Source organism: Callithrix jacchus, chromosome 13, assembly GCF_049354715.1.
Source record: "Callithrix jacchus isolate 240 chromosome 13, calJac240_pri, whole genome shotgun sequence".
NCBI classification, from domain to species: domain Eukaryota; kingdom Metazoa; phylum Chordata; class Mammalia; order Primates; family Cebidae; genus Callithrix; species Callithrix jacchus.
Window position 1 is genome coordinate 122,137,085 of NC_133514.1, and position 23,266 is coordinate 122,160,350.

Here is a 23,266-nt window from a genome sequence, read left to right on the forward strand (position 1 = left end):
AGCAGGGAAGTGAGCAGCCAGCCAGGGTTTCCCAGCACACCACAGGAGGCGATCAGGGCAGAGGCCAGGCCTGTGGCTCATCCACACTGAGGTGGACAGAAGGGTTGACTGCTGGACCCACCATGGGGCGCACCGGGCTCCTGCGTCCTGCTCGTAGTGTGCTCCTCTTGTGGGACCCACCACGGGGCGCCCCAGGCTCCTGCATCCTGCTCACAGTGTGCTCCTCCTGTGGGACCCATGGCCGGGTTCCTAGGGCTCCTGTGTCCTGCTCACGGCATGTTCATGGGAGCAGTGAAGTGTCCCCAGGCCCAGTTCACTTGGCTGGGTCATGAATCTGTCCTGACCCTGAACCTACAGGATGGGCAGTTGAGGGATTGGGGGCAGCTGTGTGGGGTCCACTCACCTCTCTGCCCAGCAGGCTGGGACAGACGTTTGCAGTTTTTAGAAACAGGTTGCTGAGCTAGGACTCCATTCAAAGCCTCATATCTGCCGGGAACTGACACCCCACCTGGTGACAGCTGGGCCTGTGTCCCCGGCCACAGATATGAGGATTCTGGCTTAGGATACTCATGGGGACCAGGGCTAGGCTCTGCTGGGGGCGAGTACCTCTTCACCCCTGCGTGAGGTGTGCCCAGGACTCAGGTGGGGAAGCAGCTGGACCTGGCTGTGGCATTTCCTCAGCTTCCCCCTCAGTGAGAGAGGCCGCTGGATACACTGGTTCTGCAGCTTGTGGCCTGGCCCGAGGGTGAGAGGACTGTGTCTTCTGCTCAGCAGCAAATACCCAGGGGCTCCTCGATGCCCCCAGCGCAGGATCTCACCAAGGCCTTGGCGTACTCACGGCCTGCATTCCGGCAGCTCAGCCAGCCACACACTCTGGGATGTGCCTAGAGATCTGGCGTTTTTAATAGTTTTATTGAGATATAATTCACATTCCATGCAATTCACATGTTTAAAGTGTACAAGTCAGTGCCTTCCACATATTTACATAGTTGTGCAGCCACCACCACCGCCCGTGTTAGAACGTTTTCATCATCCCCAAAAGAAGCCCCGAGCCTTTCCCCAGCTCCACCACCTCCCAGCCCATCCCCAGGGAGCCACAGGTCACCTCTCTGCCTGTGGGTTTCCTTCCTCTGAAAGTCCACATGAACCGGTTTGTGAGGCACGTGGCGCTCGGTGCCAGGCTTCTGTGGCTTCACGTCTCCAGGGCCACGTGTGATGCAGTGTGTCTGTGCCTCGTTCCTCTGTGTGACCAGCAATGCCACATCCTCTGGACACCCCACATTTTGCTCATCCATGGTTCATCGATGGGCGTTTGGGAGTTTCTGTCTCTCGGCTGTTAGGAATCATCTGCTGTAACGTTTATTTGCGTTCCGTTCCCATGGGCAGATACCCAGGAGTGCAGGGCTGGGTCAGCTGGTGACTATGCTTGGTCATTTAAAGACCTGCCAGAATGTTTCCAGGCGATGGGACATCTTTGGTTCCCAGCAGCATTTCCCGTTCCCGTTCAGGCACATCCTCACATCCTCACTGGCACCTGCCACCATCTCGGCTCGTGATTCTGGCCGTCCTACCGGGCGTAAGGTCTTATTCTCCCTTACCTGACAAGCATCTTCCATGTGCTTCCTGACAATTCACAGCTCTTTGAGGAATGTCTGTTCAGACCCTTGGCCTAGTTTTTTTGTTTGTTAGTTTTTTGAGACAGAGTCTTGCTCTATCATCCAGGCAATCTCAGCTCACTGCAACCTCCACCTCCCAGGTTCAAGCAATTCTCATGCCTCAGCCTCCTGAGTAGCTGGGATTACAGGTGCCCACCACCATGCCCAGCTAGTTTTTTTGTGTTTTTAGTGGAGACAGGGTTTCACCATGTTGCCCAGGCTTGTCTCGAACTCCTGACCTCAAATGATCTGCCCACCTTGGCTTCCCAAAGTGCTGGGATTACAGGCGTGAGCCACCGTGCTGGCCACCCTTTGCACAGTTTTAAAAATTGGGTTGTCTTTTTGTTACTGAGCTGTAAGTTTCTTACTGACCCTGGATGCAAGTCCCTCATGGAATACCTGATTTCCATGAACTTCCTTGCTTGTGTGTGTTGTCTGTTCACATTCTTGCTGGTGTCCTTTGAAGCACAAATGTTTTTAGTTTTTATTAAGTTCAGTTCATCAATTTGTGCTTTGGATGCCATGTCTCCTAGTCCTTGGCCAGTCCTTTGTCATGAAGATTTTACCGTGTCTCCTGAGAGTTCTGTAACTTTCGTGCCCACGTTTTGCACTTAGGCCCGTTTTTTCCTGAATTTTGTGTATGGTTCAGTAAGTGCTTAGCTGCATTCTTTTGTGTATGGATATCCAGGCACCCCATTGTCACTTGTGAACAAACTGTTTCCCTGCTGAATGGTCTTAGCACGCTGGTCAGAATTTAGATTTTCTTTCAACGATGTTTTGTAGTTGTCAGAGTGTAAGTCCTTTTGTTTTTTGTTACAGTTATTCTGATGCGTTTTCTTCCCTTTGATGCTGTTGTGAATGGAACCACATTAATTGTTAATTGCAAATGTATAGAGAGAAAATTGATTTCTATTATCGCATATTCTACAACCATGTTGAACACACTAGTTTTCATGGTGTTTTTAGTGGATTCCTGAGGATTTTCTATATATGAGATCCTGTCATTAGTGAACCCACATGACCTTCTTCATTGGCCTGGTGGCGTCTGCACACGTTGTGTTAAACCTGCCTAATCGCCATGGTCGGAACCTCCAGTAGAGTCCACTGGAAGTGACAAGGCCAGCGTGTCTTGTTCCTGAATGTAGGGAGCAGAGTCTGTCGTTACTACGGATGGTGTGAGCTGTGGGGTTTTCATAGATGCCCTTTTTGTGGGGGTTTCCTATTTGTTGATTGTTTCTGTTACGACGAGGTGTTGGATTTTGTCAAAAGCTTTTCTGCACCAGTTGATGTGATTGTGTGATTTTGTTTTTCATAATACCAACACAATGTGTTACGTAAATTGAAACCAGCCTTCGTGCCTGAGATAAATCCCCCTCTGTCTTGATGTCTAATTCTTTTTCTACGCTGCTGAATTCAGCTTGTTGATATTTGGTTGAAGCTTTTTACATCTGTATTCATATGTGGTTTTCTTGTGAAACTTCACCTGGTTTTTGTATCAGTGTGATGTTGGCCTCATAGAATGAGCTGGGAAGCATTCTCTCCACGTTTGTATTTTCATAATCATTTGTGAGGAATTGATATTCTTATTTTTTTTTCTAATTTACATCTTTCACTTTATTTTTTTTTTATTTTTATTTTTTAATTTTTTATTGGATTATAGGTTTTGGGGTACATGAGCAGAGCATGCAAGACAGTTGTGTAGGTACACACATGGCAGTGTGCTTTCTTTTCTTCTCCCCTTCACCCACATTTGGCATTTCTCCCCAGGCTATCCCTCCCCACCTCCCCCTCCCACTGGCCCTCCCCTTTTCCCCCCAATAGACCCCAGTGTTTAGTACTCCCCTTTCTGTGTCCATGTGTTCTCATTTTTCATCACGAATGTTCATTGCAGCACTGTTTACAATAGCAAAGACCTGGAATCAACCCAAATGCCCATTGATAATAGACTGGATTGGAAAAATGTGGCACATATACACCATGGAATATTATGCAGCAATCAGAAATGATGAGTTTGTGTCGTTTGTAGGGACATGGATGAATCTGGAGAACATCATCCTCAGCAAACTGACACAAGAACAGAAAATGATATTCTTATTTTTATGAGTTAAATTTTATTTCTGTAATTGTTTACTACTTTCAGCTTTTACTTTAGATTTGGGGGTGGATGTGCAGGTTTGCTACAGGCATATCGAGTGATGCTGAGGTTTGGGGTAGGATCGGACCCGTCACCCAGGTACCATGCACAGCACGTAACAGCACATTTCCAGCCTTTGCTCCCTTGCTCCCTCCCCCTCTGGCCGTGTCTGCTGTTGCCATCTTTATGTCCGCGAGCGCCCAGTGTTTAGCTCGCACTTACAAGTGAGAATGCACCGTGTTTGGTTTTCTGTTCCTGCGTTAATGTGCTTAGGATAATGGCCTCCTGCTGCAGAGGACAAGACGTCATTCTTTCTGTGGCTGTATTCGCCTTTGTCTGGTGGGATTCAGGGTGAAGCATCTGGCCCTGTGCTCTTCGTGGTGGGTAGTTGGAGGGCTTCTGACTCAGTGTTTTCACCGATGATGGGTCTGTTCAGATTCGGTTTCTTCCTCCTGTTTCTGTGAACAGATCCATTACCTGCTGTGTCGCCGCATGATTCCCGCTTTATCACCCTTTTTACGCCTGTGAGGGCAAGAGTCACAACCCCACTTTCATTTCTGGTTCTAGTAATTGGAATCTTCTCTCTCTTTTTCTCCTGCTCAAACTAGCTTCAGATGTGTTGATTTTTTGACCTTTTCCGGAAACCAGCCTTCGGTTTCACAGGTTGTGTGTGCTGTTTCACTAATGCCTGCTCTCAGCTGTTACTTCCCTCCCCATATGCTTTCAGTTTTATTTACTTTTGTTTTGCCAGTTGTCTTAGGTTGGCATATTAGCTTATTAATTTGGGATCTTTCTTTCTTGTAGGCATTGACAGCTATAAATTTCCCTCTAAGCATTACTTTTTCTTTTTTCATTTATTTATTTATTTATTGAGACAGGATCTCGCTCTGTCACCCAGGCTGGAGTGCAGCGGCACCATCGTGGCTCACTGAAGATGCAGCCTCCTAGACTCAAGGGATCCTCCCATCTCAGCCTCCTGAGTAGCTGGGACTACATGTGCATGCAACCACACCCAGCTCATTTTTGTATGTCTTGATGGGTTTTTGCCATGTTGCCCAGGCTGCTCTCAAACTCCTGAGCTTAAGTAATCCTCCCAAAGTGCTGGGATTATAGGCATGAGCCACTGCACTGGCCCTCGAAGCGTTACTCTAGCTGCATCTTCATTCTCCTTCATCTCCAAGTCCGTTCCCTTCTGATTTCGTTTTGCCTCTTGATTATCTAAGGATATGTTTAATTTCTACATATTTGTGAGACTCCCAATTTTTTCGTTATTCATTTCTAGTATTTTCTCGTGGATGGGGATTATACTTGTCTTACTTCTATCCTTATAAATTTATTGAGGTTTGTTTTAATGGCTTGGTATGTGGGCTTTTCTAGAGACCGTTCCGTGTGTACATTGAAAGAAATATATCCTGAGCTGTTGGGTGAAGGGTTCTGTAGACATCTGTGACGTCCGTTGGCTTACAGTGTTCACATCTTCGGTTTCCTTGACTCTCCTGTGTAGTTGTTCTCTCTGTTATTGAAAGTGGGGTATTAATTAATTAGCTGGGCGTGGTGGCAGGCGCCTGTAATCCCAGCTACTCGGGAGGCTGAGGCAGGAGAATCCCTTGAACCCAGAAGGCAGAGGTTGCAGTGAGCCGAGATTGCACCACTGAACTCCAGCCTGGGCGACAGAGCAAGAACTCCTGTCAAAAAAAAAAGTTACGGAATGTCTATTTCTGTTTCTGTTTTTCTTTAGCTTTTGCTTCATTTGCTTGTTGCTATATTATTGGTGCATATGTTTTAATTGTTGTGTCTTCTTGATGGATTGACTTTCTCGTTATATATTATCTCTAATGACACTCTTTGAAGTGGGCTTTGTCTGTTAGTATAGTCATTCCACCTTTCCTGTGGTTGCTCTTTAGATGATGTCTCTTTCCCCATCTTTTTCCATTGTATCTATTTCTCCCTTTGAATCGAAAATATGTCTCCTATAGACAACATACAGTTCAGTTATTTTTAAAAATCCAGTCTGCCTTTGGATTGTTCATTCCATTCACATGAATGTTATTCAGTCATACAGTTGGGTTTGTGTCCGCCATCTTATTTTCTGCTTCACGTGATACAGTTGGGTTTGTGTCCGCCATCTTATTTTCTGCTTCACGTGATACAGTTGGGTTTGTGTCCGCCATCTTATTTTCTGTTTCACATGATACAGTTGGGTTTGTGTCCGCCATCTTATTTTCTGCTTCACGTGATACAGTTGGGTTTGTGTCTGCCATTTTATTTTCTGTTTCACGTGATGCCTTTACTAACAGTATTTATGTTGATTCAGATTATTATCTGGGTCCCCTGCCTTCAGCCTGAAGAGTTTTCTTTAGCATTTCTTATGAGGCAGGTCCTTTAGCAATAAATTCTCTCAATTTCTGTTTCCCTGGGAAAGTGTATATTTTTCACTCTCATTTTTGAACATGACTTTGCTGGATATAGAATTCTTGCTTGACAGGGTTTTTTTTTCCCCTTTGAGCACTGTGGATATGTTATCCCACTGCCCTCTGGCTTGCAGTCTTTCTGCTGAGAAGTCAGCTGCATATCTGTTGAGGTTCCCTTGTGAGCAAATCTTCATCTTCATTCTGCTCTTGCTCCTTCAATACTTTTTCCTTGTCTTTGACCCTCATTACTTTTATTATGATGTGTCCATATGCAGGTCTCTGTGTTTATCCTACGTGGACTTCACTGAGCTTCCTGGATATGTAGTTATTGGTTTTTTTCAGCCATTATCTCTTTGCATATTTTTTCTTCTCCCTTCTCTCCCTCTCCTTGACTAGTCCCATTATGCATCTGTTGGTGCAGATAATGGTGTCCTGTGTTTCCTGAGGCTCTGTTTGCTTCTTTTCTCTCTGTTCTTCAGCTTGCATTGTTCCTGTCACACCATCTTCATGTTTGCTAATTCTTTTTTCTGCCAGTTAAAATCTAGTGTTAAACTTTTCTAGTGATTTTGAAATTTTTAAATTTCAATTATTGCAGTCTTCAGTTCCAGAATTTCCATTTGGGTATTTTTCTAAATGTCCATCTCTTTACCAATAGTCTCTATTTATGGCATTTCCATTTATGCTTCCTTTAGTTTTGTGAACATGTTTATAGTCGCTGCTTTGAAATCTCATTCTGTTAAATTTGACATTTGGTCACTCTCAACAGCAGTTTCTGTTGCTTTTCCAAACGTATGAGTCATATTTTCCTTTTTATTGTTTCCCTCCCTCCCTCCTTCCTCCTACCTTTCTTCCTTCTTTCCTCCCCCCCCCCCCAACATATCTTGTCATTCTTTGTTGGGAACTAGACATTTTAGACAGATATTCTAGCACTTTGGGTACTCCCCAGTCCTGAGCCTATACTCACTGGCTGGGTTACTGTTGTGTTACCTCCATGCCCGTCTTCCTCTCCAGCAACAGCCTCTGTGTGCCACAGGCACCCTAGGATGACAGGGTCTTGGGAGCAACCTCTTCCTCTCGCTCGCTGACCACAGCCATTAAACTCCTAGTAGCCAGCTGAGAGCTGTTACTCCTCTACAACCTGATGGTATGGCCACTCCTTCTCAGTGGTTTCTGAGTCTGATACTGTTCTGACCCCAGCAGGGCTCCTGCCGGCTGTCTTATCCCCTCATTCTCCAGCACACTAGCCAGCCTGCAGTCTAGGTTACATGGTCAGCAGACGAATGAATCTCCTGAGTCCCTTCACCACCACCTCCAGGAGTTTTGAGTTTATACCTTAGGTATAAACTTCTTCATGTTCTGTTGCAAATGAAGTCAGTTCCTTTGAGAAGAGAATATTTCCTGCATGTAGCTACCTCCAGGCAAAAATCTCTGAGCCAGGGATTTGGGGGATGGGGACAATGGCAAGCCTCAGTGTGAATGACACACCCTCTCTCGGAGCTGGGAACTTTAATGGTGGAGGGGGGCAGCTCCTTGAGACCCCATCAGCCTCTCCTGGCCTGGAATCACTCCCCTGTGAGCTGGGGCCAGGGCAGTCAGGTCCTATCTTCCCAGGGCCAGCCTCCCACCCAGGACAGTGGGGACTGGACAGGAGGAGGGAGCCCTCACCCCTCCACCAGCCTCCCCGAGGAGCAGAATGTGAGATGGTGATGTCTGCCTCTTCCTGGGGAAGAAGCCCCCACAACTGGGAGCTGGGGTGGGGGAGCTAGGGGAGGCTGTTGCTGTGGCTGCAGCCGCAGCCATTCCACATGAAGTCTCTGGTCAAGCTGAGGGGAGGACGCAGTCTTGACACAGATGTCACCTTTCCTACAGAATTTTCCAAGATTTTTTTTTTCTTTTTCTTTTTGAGATGGAGTTTCGCTCTTGTTACCCAGGCTGGAGTGCAATGGCGCTATCTCGGCTCACCGCACCCTCCGCCTCCTGGGATCAGGCAATTCTCCTGCCTCAGCCTCCCGAGTAGCTGGGATTACAGGCACGTGCCACCTTGCCCAGCTAATTTTTTGTATTTTTAGTAGAGACGGGGTTTCACCATGTTGACCAGGAAGGTCTCGATCTCCTGACCTCGTGATCCACCCGCCTCGGCTTCCCAAAGTGCTGGGATTACAGGCGTGAGCTACCGCGCCCGGCCCGACGATTTCTTAAATGTTTCTTATGCTGTTTGCTCTCAAGACCATTTCCCAAGACGTTAAAAGATCAGGGGTTTTAACTTTATTATTCTTACCAGTTTCCTGGGTCAGCTAAGCGCATCGGCTCTCATGCCGGAAGTGATCACCATTCAATCTTGTGGGTTTTTTTCCCTTATTTATTTATTTAACAGGAATTGGGCCTGTCAATATCCCTTGCGCCTGCTTCCTGGGCTGGGGCGAGAAGGGTGGAGGAGGAAGGGTGGCCTGGAGGACCCCCCTGTGCTGCGGAAGGTGGGGCGCAGTCCCTGGCCCTAACCCCAACCCTGCATCCCCTCTCCCCGCAGGGCGAGTGCTCCCCCAAGTGCCGCAGCCTGTTCGTGCTGGAGACCGTGTGCGTGGCCTGGTTCTCCTTCGAGTTCCTGCTGCGCTCCCTGCAGGCTGAGAGCAAGTGCGCCTTCCTGCGCGCGCCGCTCAACATCATCGACATCCTGGCGCTCCTGCCCTTCTACGTGTCGCTGCTGCTGGGGCTGGCGGCGGGCCCGGGCGGGAGCAAGCTCCTGGAGCGCGCGGGGCTGGTGCTGCGGCTGCTGCGAGCGCTGCGCGTGCTCTACGTGATGCGCCTGGCACGCCACTCACTGGGGCTGCGCTCGCTGGGCCTGACCGTGCGCCGCTGTGCGCGTGAGTTCGGGCTGCTGCTGCTGTTCCTGTGCGTGGCCATGGCGCTCTTCGCGCCGCTGGTGCACCTGGCCGAGCGCGAGCTGGGCGCGCGCCGCGACTTCTCCAGCGTGCCCGCCAGCTACTGGTGGGCCGTGATCTCCATGACCACCGTGGGCTACGGCGACATGGTCCCGCGCAGCCTGCCTGGCCAGGTGGTGGCGCTCAGCAGCATCCTCAGCGGCATCCTGCTCATGGCCTTCCCCGTCACCTCCATCTTCCACACCTTCTCGCGCTCCTACTCCGAGCTCAAGGAGCAGCAGCAGCGCGCAGCTAGCCCCGAGCCGGCCCTGCGTGAGGACAGCACGCGCTCGGCCACGGCCACCGAGGACAGCTCGCAGGGCCCCGACAGCGCGGGCCTGGCCGCCGACTCTGCGGACGCACTGTGGACCCGGGCAGGGCCCTGACGCCGGCACCGCCCACACGGAGACCCCTCCACAGCAGCTGCAGCGTAGGGAACCCGGAGGCGCGCGGGGCATCTGGCCCGGGGGAGCGGGTCCTGCAGGCCTCGTCCTCGGCCCTCATGCATGAGCAGCCCCAGAACTCGGTGGACCCCGGCCTGGAAGCCACTGGCCTGTGACCTCTTGCCCCTCTCCTTTCCATGGATTTTTAATTTTTTATGCCTAGTTAAAAACAAATTTAGTAAGTCCCAGAAATTCCACGCCTGTTGTAGATGACTTGGTTCCCCCTCTGACCGTTCCTGCCTTCCAGGGAGAAGTGGGGAGCACGGCCCCCCTCAGGCCCCCCCCCCCGCACCCAGAATGGGCAGGTCCCTGCAGGAGGCGGCCCTGGGCATCCAGCTCTGCCCACATCCCCTTCCCAGGGATGGGACAGAGGTTGGACGCTGACACTCACAGTCCCCTAGTCCGCCCCAGTAACGGCCCTTTCCAGGATCGGGGCAGGGGGCTCCAGCCCTGACCTCTAACGTCCATCCCCTGACACACTTTCCCTAGGGAATCTTAGAGGCCTGACCTCCGGGAGGGTACCTCCTACACTCCCTTCTTAGCACCGTTTGCGTGTGGCATTGTAACCCTTCCAGGGCCTATGGGACCGTGACCTTATTCTTCTGGGACACCTCCTGTCCCCAACAGGAGTGTTTCCTTGGGGCTTCATTCAGATGGAAGAACTGCCCTGCCCTCTGGATGAGGCTGTGGAGGAAGCGGCTGAGATTCCTCGGGGCACCTGCGGGGACAGGCACCAAAGCTCGGGCCTCTCCCCACAGGTGGAGAGGAAGGAACTTTCCACTTCACGCTGCTCTATATGCATTCACTTTAGTGAGTTCAGCCAGGAGACCTGAGACGTGACCACAGTCTGAAGCGGGAGAGGGACACATCACCTGGAGGGTCCCACCTTCCATTACAAGGCAGCTAACGCAGGGCCCCTGGCACGGGGCAGTGGCTGGGAGAAGGGGAAGCTCATTTCCTGGCTCTGTGGGAACCCAATGCAAACCACCCCCTGCTCCCACGCGGCTTGCGGCGGAGCTCCTCTCGGTGTCCTGTGGTCTTTGGGGTCTGCCCTGGAGCCTGGTACTCCTCGGCCCGAAAGAGATTTCCTTCCATGATGGGGGAGTCAGGAGGAACCGCCAGGGCGCCTGAGCGTGATGTCCATGCACTCAAGGCCTGGTTTTGCAGAGCTGCGTCCACAGCAGCAAGCCCATCTCCCCTTCCTGTGGCTGCACAGAATGGCCAGTCTGCCACTGGTCCCCAGCTCCCCGGCAGGGCTGGGTGCTTTCGGGATGCCAAGAGGAGACCCCAGGGCTGGAATGGGCTGGGAGAGGCCTGAGGGGCCACCATGATGCTGCCTCAGCTCCCGGCAGCACACAGCACTTGGCTCCTCCAAGTGTCAAGGCTTTGGGACAAGGGACAGGGGTCCAGGATGCAGGGAAACTGAAATACCTTGGTCTTATCAGCGATCGTTCCTCCAGGGTCAGGTGGGCGGACGCCAGTGTGCAGGAAGCCCTGCTTCTTCAGGGATCCTCACCTCAGCGCCTCGGGCATAAAAGGCTCCCGTCATTCACACGGGGAAACAGAGCAGTGCAAGATCAGCCAGGCAAGATGTGGCTTTCAGGCCTGAAACCTGCCCACCGCCCTGGCACCACGCTTGAGTAGAGAGAGCCCTGGGGCTGCACCGCTGCCTCTCCCTGGGGCTCACTGTGGGGGCCCTGCAGGGCTCGGGGCTGGCTGAGCACCTGCCCAGGCTTCTGGCCTCCCTGGGGCACAAACCCCTCCCAGACCAAGGCCACAGGAGTCTGTAAGGGACACAGCTGTGGACAAAGAGCAGGAGACGGGCATGACCCGGGTGAGTGCCGAGCCTCTTCTCCATGGCAGGGCCTGCAGCAGCCACTGGGACCACCGGGGCTCAGACCCGCCTCCCCCAACCAGGTCAGCTGGGGCCCCAGGTGCCCATGACACTGGCTGGGCCCAGGGCCCCGGACACACAGCGGGGCACCTGAGGCCTGGCAGCACACTGGGGGCTGCCTCTCACAGTGACAGCTTTGGGTCTTGCTCAGGAATGGGCAGAGCTTAGTACTGGGCTGAGAGGCCTGGGCAGAGGACCGCCCAAGGGGCCACATGCTAAGACCAGCGCCCCCCACCCTCTGCTGCTCATCCCACCCTCTACTGGTGACCCCAGGGACAGGATTCCTTCTGTGTGGTGAGGTGCTGACCACCACAAAGACCCCCAGAAACAAACCCAATTTGTTCTCCCTCGGAGGGCTGGGTCAGAGGTGGGGAGTGACAGGGGATGGGGTCTCAGACCTGCCCCTCCCCATCCTGGGCTGCAGAGTCTGGCCAGGGAGCCCTGGAGCCCTCCAAGACCAGGGTCCCCCAGAGGCCACCCTGGGCCACCAGGATAGGGTGCTGGGCAGCTGTGCTGAGACAGGTGGCACATTTCCACCCAGCCCCGGGCTTCTTTTTCACTCTACAGGTGCCCTGTGGGTCAGCCTCCCACACAGGCCTCAGGAAAGGGCACAGCTGGAGCTCAGCGGGCCTCAGTGTCCTCGTGGGGCGAGGGGAACGTGAACTTCCCAGGCTCCCATGACCTGCTCTCCCACAGAGAGGCCCTCCTTAGCCTCCTCCTTCCCTGGTGCTTCTCTGTTGATTAAAGCCATCCAAAGGCATCACAGGGTGGCAGCAACCTGAGAGTTTAGAAACACAGTGGTTCCCCTCTGGCCCAGCCCCCGCCATGCAGGGCTGAGACCTTGTTCCCATTTCCTCACTGTTATAACGGGTGACCCACAGTGGTCCCTGTCTCCCACCCCCGCACTAGATCTCTGGTTCATGTGGCACCATCCACCACTTGAGGGCAGTGATTTGTGTCCCAGATGTTCCAGACACAGTGGCCTTAATCTCCACCTTCCCTCAGGGATGCTGGCTGGATATGGACCATGCCCTCTCCTCGCATCCAGATGCGCCTCAACCCAAACCCTGCCCTGCACCTCCACCCACACAAGAAGCTCACATGTTGCATCCACTGAAAACACTGCACAGAAAAAAATCACTGTGCACACAGCTCCATCTCTGTGTGCTGCTCCGAGATCGCAAATCTGGAAACACCTCCTTTTAAAGGAGACCCTTCCCATGCTTTAAGGCTTTGGTGGTGGGAGGGAGAAGGCAGGTGTGGCAGCCGCAGAGGCCAAAGCAGCTGAGGCAGCGCCAGACCCGCCCATGAGCAGCCAAAGGACCCGTGCCCCGGTCCACAGGCACAGGCAGTGACACGTCCCAAGGGGGCTGGGCTGTCATCTGGGTGTTTAGGAGGAGCCCAGGTTGCACGGGACCTCCTGAGGTGCCAGAGCCCAGGCCGGCACCAGATCCCTCCCCCTGCCTGGGGCCCACTCACACCACACGGGATCCACAAACGGTTTATTGATTCCAAGTCACCACAGGGGTACATTCAGCAGTCACCACGCCTGCAATCGGTGACGTTTTAATGTGAGGCAATTACCGCTACAGACATCTTGCTTCATCTTAAAAAAATAAAAATTTTCAAAGCATCTCACAGGCCAGAGAGCTAAGCAGGACCCTCACTCAGACATTCAAGTTTTTCTGAGGAAACTCAGGAGGAGGAGGAGGCCGCCTGGAGCATCTCCCCATGGCCACAGCCACTGCCCGGCAGAGAGTTTAAATGCCTGTGGGAAGCGGCCCCTCCGCCTGCGGAAGGGAAGACGATGCCTGTTGGAGCCGCACGGAAGCATCCAGAACTCTGAGGCCTGGGAGCCGGCCGCAGTCAACGCAGTGCTGCTGACACGGTGTGACCTCGAGTTAAACTGAAAATGGGGTGGAGGCAGAACATGGGGTGACAAGGGTCAGACCAGTGGCTCCCACTGCAGCCAGAACTGCAGGAGCCGGCACACGGGGGCGGGCAGTAGACAGGGGACAGGTGACAGGACCCAGCAGGGCACCGCACTCCCACTCAGGAATTTGCTTCAGGCCAAAAGCCCAGGACGGCAGGGCGAGGGGCCATCAGCCAGGACCAGCCCCCTCCACTTCCTGGACCGAGGCCATCTCTCTCCTGGAAGACAGCTAAGCTGCATCGGGTGAAGCACTCGGTGCCCAGAAGGAAGCTCCTGCGCCAGAGGAGCTCAGGGGTGGCGTGCGGGCTGCGTCTGCACAGCCTCAGCCCGGCGCCCTCAGCCTTAGCCCACCAGAGTCTCCACATTGTCTGACAGTAGCCGGCATTTGCCATGTCCCCAAGGACTTGAGGAGAAGCAGAGGCTCTGACAAGAGCAGCCTGAGCTTGCTCTGGCGATGCCCTCCCGGGCTGGACACAGCGGAGCCTCAGGGCATCTGGGCCTGGCTGTGCCTCCAACTGCTGGGACAGCAGGAGCAGGTGACCCTGCGTCCCCACAGCTGCCTTTCCATGTGTGCCAGGCAGAGAAAGCCCCGGCCTGCCCCTGTGCCGGCCCCTAGCAGCAGAGGCCCCCCTTCGTCCAAGCAGGGGATCCGGCCAGTGCCTTTCGAGGTTGAGGGCTCTGCTCACAGGACTTGCTTCACGGCTCGAGGCTGCTGGTCCCTATGTCCACCTGGAGCAGGGTCCTGTGGGCTGCCTTCCGCCTCCCCACATGTACCTCCGGCTCAGGTGTTTCGTGAGAGGAAACAGGAGAAACACTTGCTTTCTATATCACCCTAAAAACACCCGAAACCCAGCCCTCGGGGTCAGATCTACCCTGGCCGGCCCCGTTGAGCACAAACAGCATCCCAGCCCCGCCCCCACTGCCCTCCCAGAGAGACCCCGCAGAGGCTAACAGAGACCCTGACACCAGGACTCCATCTCCCCCACACCTGCAGGGGCCACAGCACCCACCCTCCCCGTGGGGAGGTCAGGTCCCACCAGTGCCCAAGGCTGGCGGTCCCACATCCTCGTCCTCTCCACCCTCAGAGGGCCTTGGTGCTGGCGGGGTGCACGGTGTGAGGCACCGGCTTCTGAGGGTGGCGGGCAAAGGCGTAAGCCTGCCCCAGGATGGCCAGGTCCACCAGCACCTGCAGCAGGCCGCACACGGAGAACTGCAGGGGTGCGCCCTTCAGCAGGAAGTAGGCCGTCTTGAAGGCGTCGCCACTCGTCCACATGAGAACCATCTTGATGCTGCAGAGACACAAGCCGGCAGTCAGCGGGTGACGTAGGGCTCAGGACACCCAGGCACCCAGGGGTTTGAGGGGACAGGCACAGGGTGTCCTATCCAGTCAGTGGGGTGACCTGAGGCTTGGGGACACCCAGGCAGTGGGGTGACCCAGGGGTCAAGGACACCAGGAGGTTGGGGCCACCCCAGGGGGCCACAGGATACACCCTGACCCTGCCTCTCCCACCCAACACCCCACCCTTGACTTCCCTGTGGCCTCAGGAGCTGCCACCTGGCTGGGGTTCCAGGGGGATCGGACCCAAGAAGAATGAGATCTGCTCGAGACTACGGGGGGGGGGGGGCGGGGGGCGGGCAGGGCCTCTGTTGGGCGGCGGCAACTCCGGGAGGGGCCAGGCCTGGGAGGGTGCTGAGGATGCACATCAGGGCCACCGGGCATGCAGCGGATCAGAGCAGCTGCTCTCAGGTCTCTGCTGGCCAGGCCTCCCTCCCTGGTGATTGGTGCAAACCTTCCCTTCCTTGAGTGAACAGGGAGCAGCCGTCACCCACAGTCGTGAGAACACCCTTCCCCAGCGCTGCGTTCGTGCCCTGGCTTGCCTAGCAGTGAACATGAGCACCCCTGCGCTTTCCCACGTGAAATGTTAAGTCAGCAGCCGCTGACCCTTCCACAGCTCCCAAAGCCAGCGGCAGAGCCTGGGCAGGGAGTGCTGCCTTGACAGAGGGGACAAGACACGGCTTTCCCACACCCCACAGCCTCTGTCCTGCCCCCAAACTAGAGGGGGCACCTGCCCTCTGATGCAGCCTCGGTGCCGGGACTGCCCTGCACGAGGGTCTTCAAGCACAGCTGTGGCTAGGTGTGTGGATCAGGGCAGGGGTCCGCGCTGGAGCTGGGAGCCCGCCGGAAGAGAGGGCTGGTATCTGCACTCTTCTCTCTCTCAAGCCCACAGTGCTCTGTTCTGGGGCATCTTGTTGGCCTCTGAGAACATAAGTCTGGCTTTATCATTACACCCACTGGGAAAAACCAGGAGGCTTTGGGACTGCTTGCACTTGGGTGGGTTTAGCTAAAGTATAATGCTTTCCCTGACCCACAGGGTGATTTTCCTTCCATTTTTTTATTCTCTGAGATACATCTTCCCCCAGATGCAGCTTCAGCTACACAAAATCCAGTCTCCACAGATAAAAAGATGAGGTGGTGCTGGATGGCAGCCAGGGAAGGTGGTGTGGGCACCTGGGCCTCACACACCCCAGCAGTCAGCTCAGGTCCCAGAATCCCTCCCCACCACCACCTCCTTTAGGCCCAAGCAGGGCTGCAGAGCTGACCTGGGGTGGGGCTCCAGGCCCCGGGACCACAGCCCGAGCAAAGGCAACTCATCCACAGCAGGTGCCCAAGCATTGCTCAGTGACTGCCTTTGTCCTGCCCAGCTTCTGGCTGACCCCTCACACCCAGGACGGGAAACAGAGCGATCACCTGATTTCACACACGGCTAAGATTTCCCAGGATGAGTACTTCCTGAGAGCCACAAAGGCGGCCATGCCTGCATCAGGGACAGGCTACTCCCCATGCAAAGCCCATGGCCTTATTTGGCATGCAGGCTCACACTTGAGTTTCAACACTTTTGTTTTTAATCAGTTGACTTAATTCTATGTAAACACACACACACACACACACACACACACACACACACACACACACACACACACAGAGATTCTGGCTTCCCTTGAAAAAGAGCCTTTTCAGATTTTAGACGATGAATCCAATTTCCTTGATATGGACTATCTATTTAATAGCTATTCAAGTTATTTCTTCTTGGGTGAAAGGAATTGGTCCGTTTTATCTAAGATTTCAAATGTATGGGTATGAAGTTGTTCACAGCACTCTTTGAATGCCTGTGGGGTCTACAGACTATCCCCCTCCATTCCAAATACTGGTAATCTGTGTTTTCTTGTCACTCTAGCTGCTGGTTTGTCCACTGATGATTCGTGTCAAAGCAGCAGCTTTGGGTCTCATTTTTTACGCTTTCATTTTTGTTGCCTGGTGTTAGCTCTGCTATTTCCTTCCTTCTGCTCGCGTGGCTGACTTTGCATTTCATTTTCTAGTTCCTCAAGCTTCACTGATGATTTGAGAACTTTCCTTTTCTAAAACCAGGATTTAATGCTACAAAGCTAACTTCAAGCATTGCTTTAGTTGCATCCCACAAATTTTGATATGGTGTTGCATTTTTCAGTTCAAACTATTCTCAATAGTTTAAGACATTCTCTAACAGATTGTTTAAAAGTATATTGTTTAGCCTCTAAATCTTTGGAGACGTAAGATCTATGTCTGCTATTCATTTCTAGCTTAATTACATTACAGTCACAGAAAATACTTTGGATCATTTCAGTTGTTTAAAATAAACTTTCGTGACTTAGCCTGTGGTCTGCGTTGGTGGATGCCCACGGGCGTCTGAAAAGAATGTGTACGTTTGTTCACTTGGTTGCTGGTGGTCAGATTTTCTATATCCTTGCTAATTTCATCTACTTTTTCTATCACTTACTGTGGGGAGCTGGAGTCCCTAACTGTAACTGTGGGCTTGTCTTTGCCTATCCCTTCTGGCCTCTTATGTACTTTGAGGCTCTGTTGTTCATACACACTTAGAACTGTTGTATCTTCTTGGTGAATTCACCTGTTTATCGTGATGCAATGTCTCTTTTTATTCAAGGCAAATGTCCTTTGTCTGATATTAATACAGCTACTCCAAGGTTTGAGTCATATATGGATCGTGTACCTTTGTCCATCCTTTTTTTTAATCTGTCACTGCAAGCCTCCTGGTCAATACATCCCTGCACGCCTGGCATCAGCTATGGGTGTCATTATACTAACAGTGAGTTTTCTGTGTTTCTTTTTAAATTAATCTGAACATCTCTGTCCTTTAATTGGTATGATTAGACCACTTACATTTAATGTTATTATTGGTATGTTTGAATTTAGGTCAACCATTTTTTTTTGTTCTCAAGCTTGTCCCTGCTGTTTTATTCCTGCCTTAAGATTTGAAATTTTTAAAATATCCTATTTTATCTATTTGATTTTTCACTATCTGTACAGTTTTTAAAAATTATTATTATTTTTTGAGACGTAGTCTCACTCTATCGCCCAGGCTGGAGTGCAATGGCGTGATCTCAGCTCACTACAACCCCTGCCTCAAGCAATTCTCCTGCCTCAGCCTCCCAAGTAGCTGGGACTATAGGCACATACCACCATGCCTGGCTAATCTTTTGTATTTTAGTAGAAATGGGGTTTCACGATGTTGCTCAGGCTGGTCTCGAACTCCTGAGTTAGGCAATCCACCCACCTTGGCCTCCCGAAGTGCTGGGATTACAGGTGTGAGCCATTGTGACCAGCCACAAGAGACCCGCTTTCTCTCTGGGAGCATCCCTGCCTTTCCGACACCAAAGCCCTCAGGGCTACCACTGCCCAACCCAACAGTGAGGGAACCTATTCCAGCCATGACTACCCTCTCAGGCCTGCATGCACCCTCAGCCAGGAAACGCCAGCAACCCGGTGGTCTTGATTCACTGTAATCACGTCAGCTAAGGCAGCCCAGTCCCCACCTGTACCTACACCTCACACCCATGCCAGCACCCCACAACTGTACCTACACCCCACACCCATGCCAGCACCCCACAACTGTACCTACACCTCATACCCATGCCAGCACCCCACACCTGTACCTACACCTCATACCCATGCCAGCACCTCTTACCCCTACCTACACCCCACACCCATGCCAGCACCCCGTACCTTTACCTACACCCAACACCCATGCCAGCATCCTGTACCTGTACCTACACTTCACACCCATGCCAACACCCCATATCTGTACCTACACCCCACACCCATGCTAGCACCCCACACCTGTACCTACACCCCACACCCATGCCAGCACCCCACACCTGTACCTACACCCCACACCCATGCCAACACCCCATACCTGTACCTACACCCCACACCCATGCCAGCACCCACCTGTACCTACACCCCACACCCATGCCAGCACCCCACACCTGTACCTATACCTCACACCCATGCCAGCACCCCACACCTGTACCTATACCTCACACCCATGCCAGTACCTCTTACCCCTACCTACACCCCTCACCCATGCCAGCCCCCCGTACCCGTACCTACAACACACACCCACGCCAGCACCCCATACCTGTACCTACACCTCACACCCATGCCAGCACCCCGTACCTGCACCTACACCTCATGCCCATGCCAGAACCTCATACCTGTACCTACAGCACACACCCACGCCAGCACCCCATACCTGTACCTACATATCGCACCCATGCCAGCACCCCATACCTGCACCTACACCTCACGCCCATGCCAGCACCCCATACCTGTACCTCCACCTGCACCTGTACCCATGCCCCACACCCCTACCTCAGCCCACACCTACTACACCCTACACCCGTACCTACAACACACCCCTACACCCCACACTGCACACCCCAACTTGTACCTACATTTCACACCTGTACCTACCACCCACACCCAAACCTATGCCCCACACCTGTAACTGCGCCCTACACCAGTATTAATATCCACACCTGTAACCCTGAACTGTACCTACATCTCACCCCCTACCACCACCCCACACCTGCAACAAGCCCTCATACCTTTACGTATAACTGGCACCTGAACCTACATGCCACAGGACTTGCAGCCCCTCACACCTTTGCCTACACAGGGGGACGTCCTGCAAATACTCAGAGGTCCTTGGAAGCCCTGGAAGGGGTGCTATGGCCCCAAACACAGAAACACACGTTGGCCACCTCTCTTCCAGGCTGTTTCCCACAAATAACAAATCCAAGAACACCATTCCCTCCAAATCACAGCCTCAGCATCTGTGACAGAGACCAGACCTAAGCTAAGTGTGGGGGCCTAGGGGGGTCCTCAGTGAGGAGCGGGCATAGGGGTGTCCTCAGTGGGGAGTGGGCACAGGGATGTCCTCAGTGAGGGGTGGACACAGGGGTGTCTGTCCTCAGTGGGGAGCAGCCACAGGGGTGTCCTCAGTCGGGGCAGGCACAGGGGTGTCCTCAGTGAAGGGCAGGCACAGGGTGTCCTCAGTGAGGAGCAGGCACAGGGTGTCCTCAGTCAGGAGCTGGCAGCACAGGGGTGTCCTCAGTGAAGGGTGGGCACAGGGTGTCCTCAGTGAGGAGCGGGCACAGGATATCCTCAGTGAGGGGCGGGCACAGGGTGTCCTCAGTGGGGAGGCACAGGGTGTCCTCAGTCAGGAGCGGGCAGCACAGGGGTGTCCTCAGTGAAGGGTGGGCACAGGGTGTCCTCAGTGAGGAGCGGGCACAGGATATCCTCAGTGAGGGGCGGGCACAGGGTGTCCTCAGTGGGGAGGCACAGGGTGTCCTCAGTCAGGAGCGGGCAGCACAGGGGTGTCCTCAGTGAAGGGTGGGCACAGGGTGTCCTCAGTGAGGAGCGGGCACAGGATATCCTCAGTGAGGGGCGGGCACAGGGTGTCCTCAGTGGGGAGGCACAGGGTGTCCTCAGTCAGGAGCGGGCAGCACAGGGGTGTCCTCAGTGAAGGGTGGGCACAGGGTGTCCTCAGTGAGGGGCGGGCACAGGGTGTCCTCAGTGGGGAGGCACAGGGTGTCCTCAGTGGGGAGGCACAGGGTGTCCTCAGTCAGGAGCGGGCAGCACAGGGGTGTCCTCAGTGAAGGATGGGCACAGGGTGTCCTCAGTGAGGAGCGGGCACAGGGTGTCCTCAATGGGGAGGAGGCACAGGGTGTCCTCAGTGAGGAGCGGGCACAGGGATGTCCTCAGTGGGGAGTGGGCACAGGGATGTCCTCAGTGAAGGGTGGGCACAGGGTGTCCTCAGTGAGGAGCGGGCACAGGATATCCTCAGTGAGGGGCGGGCACAGGGTGTCCTCAGTGGGGAGGCACAGGGTGTCCTCAGTGGGGAGTGGGCACCGGGATGTCCTCAGTGAGGGGTGGACACAGGGGTGTCTGTCCTCAGTGGGGAGCGGCCACAGGGGTGTCCTCAGTCGGGGCAGGCACAGGGGTGTCCTCAGTGAAGGGCAGGCACAGGGGTGTCCTCAGTGAAGGGCAGGCACAGGGGTGTCCTCAGTGAGGAGCGGGCACAGGGATGTCCTCAGTGGGGAGTGGGCACAAGGATGTCCTCAGTGAAGGGCGGGCACAGGGGTGTCCTCAGTGAGGAGCTGGCAGCACAGGGGTGTCCTCAGTGAAGGGCGGGCACAGGGGTGTCCTCAGTGAGGAGCGGGCACAGGGATGTCCTCAGTGGGGAGTGGGCACAAGGATGTCCTCAGTGAAGGGCGGGCACAGGGTGTCCTCAGTGAGGAGCTGGCAGCACAGGGGTGTCCTCAGTGAAGGGCGGGCACAGGGGTGTCCCCAGTGAGGAGCGGGCACAGGGATGTCCTCAGTGGGGAGTGGGCACAGGGATGTCCTCAGTGAAGGGCGGGCACAGGGTGTCCTCAGTGAGGAGCTGGCAGCACAGGGGTGTCCTCAGTGAAGGGCGGGCACAGGGGTGTCCTCAGTGAGGAGCGGGCACAGGGATGTCCTCAGTGGGGAGTGGGCACAAGGATGTCCTCAGTGAAGGGCGGGCACAGGGGGGTCCTTATCGAGGAGTGGGCCCTGGGGTAGAAAGTGTGAGGGACAAGACTTTTCTGTCCCCCCTGCAGCCAGCAGTTCAGTTTTTATTACAATGTGTTTTCCATCCAGGACCTCGATTGAGCTGGTGGGAATCGTGCCGCTCACGCTGTGCCCTGTCCCTGGTGGTCACGCGGGTCCCAGGTGGTCACAGGGGTGCCCAGGCATGCTTTGTGGTTCTGAACTTCAGCTTGTCCAGCCTTTACCACATACCTCAGAGGCCAGAGGCTGTGCTAGGGCCCATGGGGAGAGACGGAGGACAGTGTCCCTGGCAGCCCGCAGACCGCCGTCCCTGCCCCACCAGACCCACCCTGCCCCCAGGCCAGCTGGCTGCCCTGCACTCCTCCTGGCTGGGGGTGCCGAGGCTGCTCTGCCTCGTCTGGCCAGGCCCTCAGACATCCCTCCCGCTGGAAGGTTCTGTCTCAACAGCCCTGAAGGAGCAGCTCCCAACCCCATGCTGGGTCACCTGCCAACAACAGGGTCTCAGCTGCCCCTCACGCAGCCCAAGTGAGCTCATCTGCTCCAACTTGAGGTCAAGGGGCCATGGCCTGTGAACCTGACCATTCTTTAACCAGCAGCTTCGCAGGTCAACATGTGAAATACATAGCCAGACACATATAGGCTTATTTTTACAGTCTGCAGCCATGCGGTACCTCTGGAGCAGTGGTGCTTCTGTGGCGGCGCCCTGGCCTACCTCATGCCCTCCGTGGACTGGTGGCGGTGGTTGCGGTAGAGCTGTGGTACGCCCAGCATGGCTTCGGTCAGCACAGCCAAGAAGCCCAGGGTCTCCACAAACAGGGTGGAGTCAATGGACAGGTAGGTGATGTAGCCCGCCACGCCCGTGAAGGCCACGACACACTGCACGTAGTCCGCGAAGCTGCTCCACTGCCAGAAGTGGTGGGGGTCAAAGTCTAGGGTGAAAGGGAGAAGCAACCTCAGCACAGCTTAGGGTCCAAGTGAGAGGTCAGGGTCAGTGAGGAGAGACAGGAACCAAGTGAGAGGTCAGGGTCAGTGAGGAGAGACAGGAACCCAGTGACAGGTCAGGGTCAGTGAGGAGAGACAGGAACCCAGTGACAGGTCAGGGTCAGAGGAGAAGAGACAGGAACCAAGTGACAGGTCAGGGTCAGTGAGGAGAGACAGGAACCAAGTGACAGGTCAGGGTCAGTGAGGAGAGACAGGAACCAAGTGACAGGTCAGGGTCAGTGAGGAGAGACAGGAACCAAGTGACAGGTCAGGGTCAGAGGAGAAGAGACAGGAACCAAGTGACAGGTCAGGGTCAGAGAGGAGAGACAGGAACCCAGTGACAGGTCAGGGTCAGAGGAGAAGAGACAGGAACCAAGTGACAGGTCAGGGTCAGAGGAGGAGAGACAGGAACCAAGTGACAGGTCAGGGTCAGAGGAGGAGAGACAGGAACCCAGTGACAGGTCAGGGTCAGAGGAGGAGAGACAGGAACCCAGTGAAAGGTGAAGGTCAGAGGAGAAGAGACAGGAACCCAGTGACAGGTCAGGGTCAGAGGAGGAGAGACAGGAACCCAGTGACAGGTCAGGGTCAGAGGAGGAGAGACAGGAACCCAGTGACAGGTCAGGGTCAGAGGAGGAGAGACAGGAACCCAGTGAAAGGTGAAGGTCAGAGGAGGAGAGACAGGAACCCAGTGACAGGTCAGGGTCAGAGGAGGAGAGACAGGAACCAAGTGACAGGTCAGGGTCAGAGGAGGAGAGACAGGAACCCAGTGAAAGGTCAGGGTCAGAGAAGGAGAGACAGGAACCAAGTGACAGGTCAGGGTCAGAGGAGGAGAGACAGGAACCCAGTGAAAGGTGAAGGTCAGAGGAGAAGAGACAGGAACCCAGTGACAGGTCAGGGTCAGAGGAGAAGACAGGAACCCAGTGAAAGGTGAAGGTCAGAGGAGGAGAGAGAGGAACCCAGTGACAGGTCA

The 23,266-nt window shown here is 54.4% G+C and overlaps 2 protein-coding genes across 7 annotated transcripts in view; one reads left to right on the forward strand and one right to left on the reverse strand.

Moving 5' to 3' along the window:
* Positions 1–9,753, forward strand: part of KCNG2 (potassium voltage-gated channel modifier subfamily G member 2) — a 28,709-nt gene extending 18,956 nt beyond the window's left edge. The window contains 1 exon segment of the mRNA XM_035271418.3: positions 8,728–9,753. Within this exon segment, the coding sequence (XP_035127309.2) occupies positions 8,728–9,504 (777 nt within the window). The 3' untranslated portion in view covers positions 9,505–9,753.
* A 3,192-nt stretch (positions 9,754–12,945) lies between these two features.
* Positions 12,946–23,266, reverse strand: part of SLC66A2 (solute carrier family 66 member 2) — a 35,467-nt gene continuing 25,146 nt past the window's right edge. For all 6 annotated transcript variants that reach the window (XM_008980030.4, XM_008980029.5, XM_002757350.6 and 3 more), the window contains 2 exons: positions 22,028–22,244; positions 12,946–14,677 (listed from right to left, as the gene is read on the reverse strand). In XM_008980030.4, coding sequence (XP_008978278.1) covers positions 14,470–14,677; positions 22,028–22,244 — 425 coding nt within the window. In that variant the 3' untranslated portion in view covers positions 12,946–14,469. The remainder of the gene's footprint in view (positions 14,678–22,027; positions 22,245–23,266) is intronic.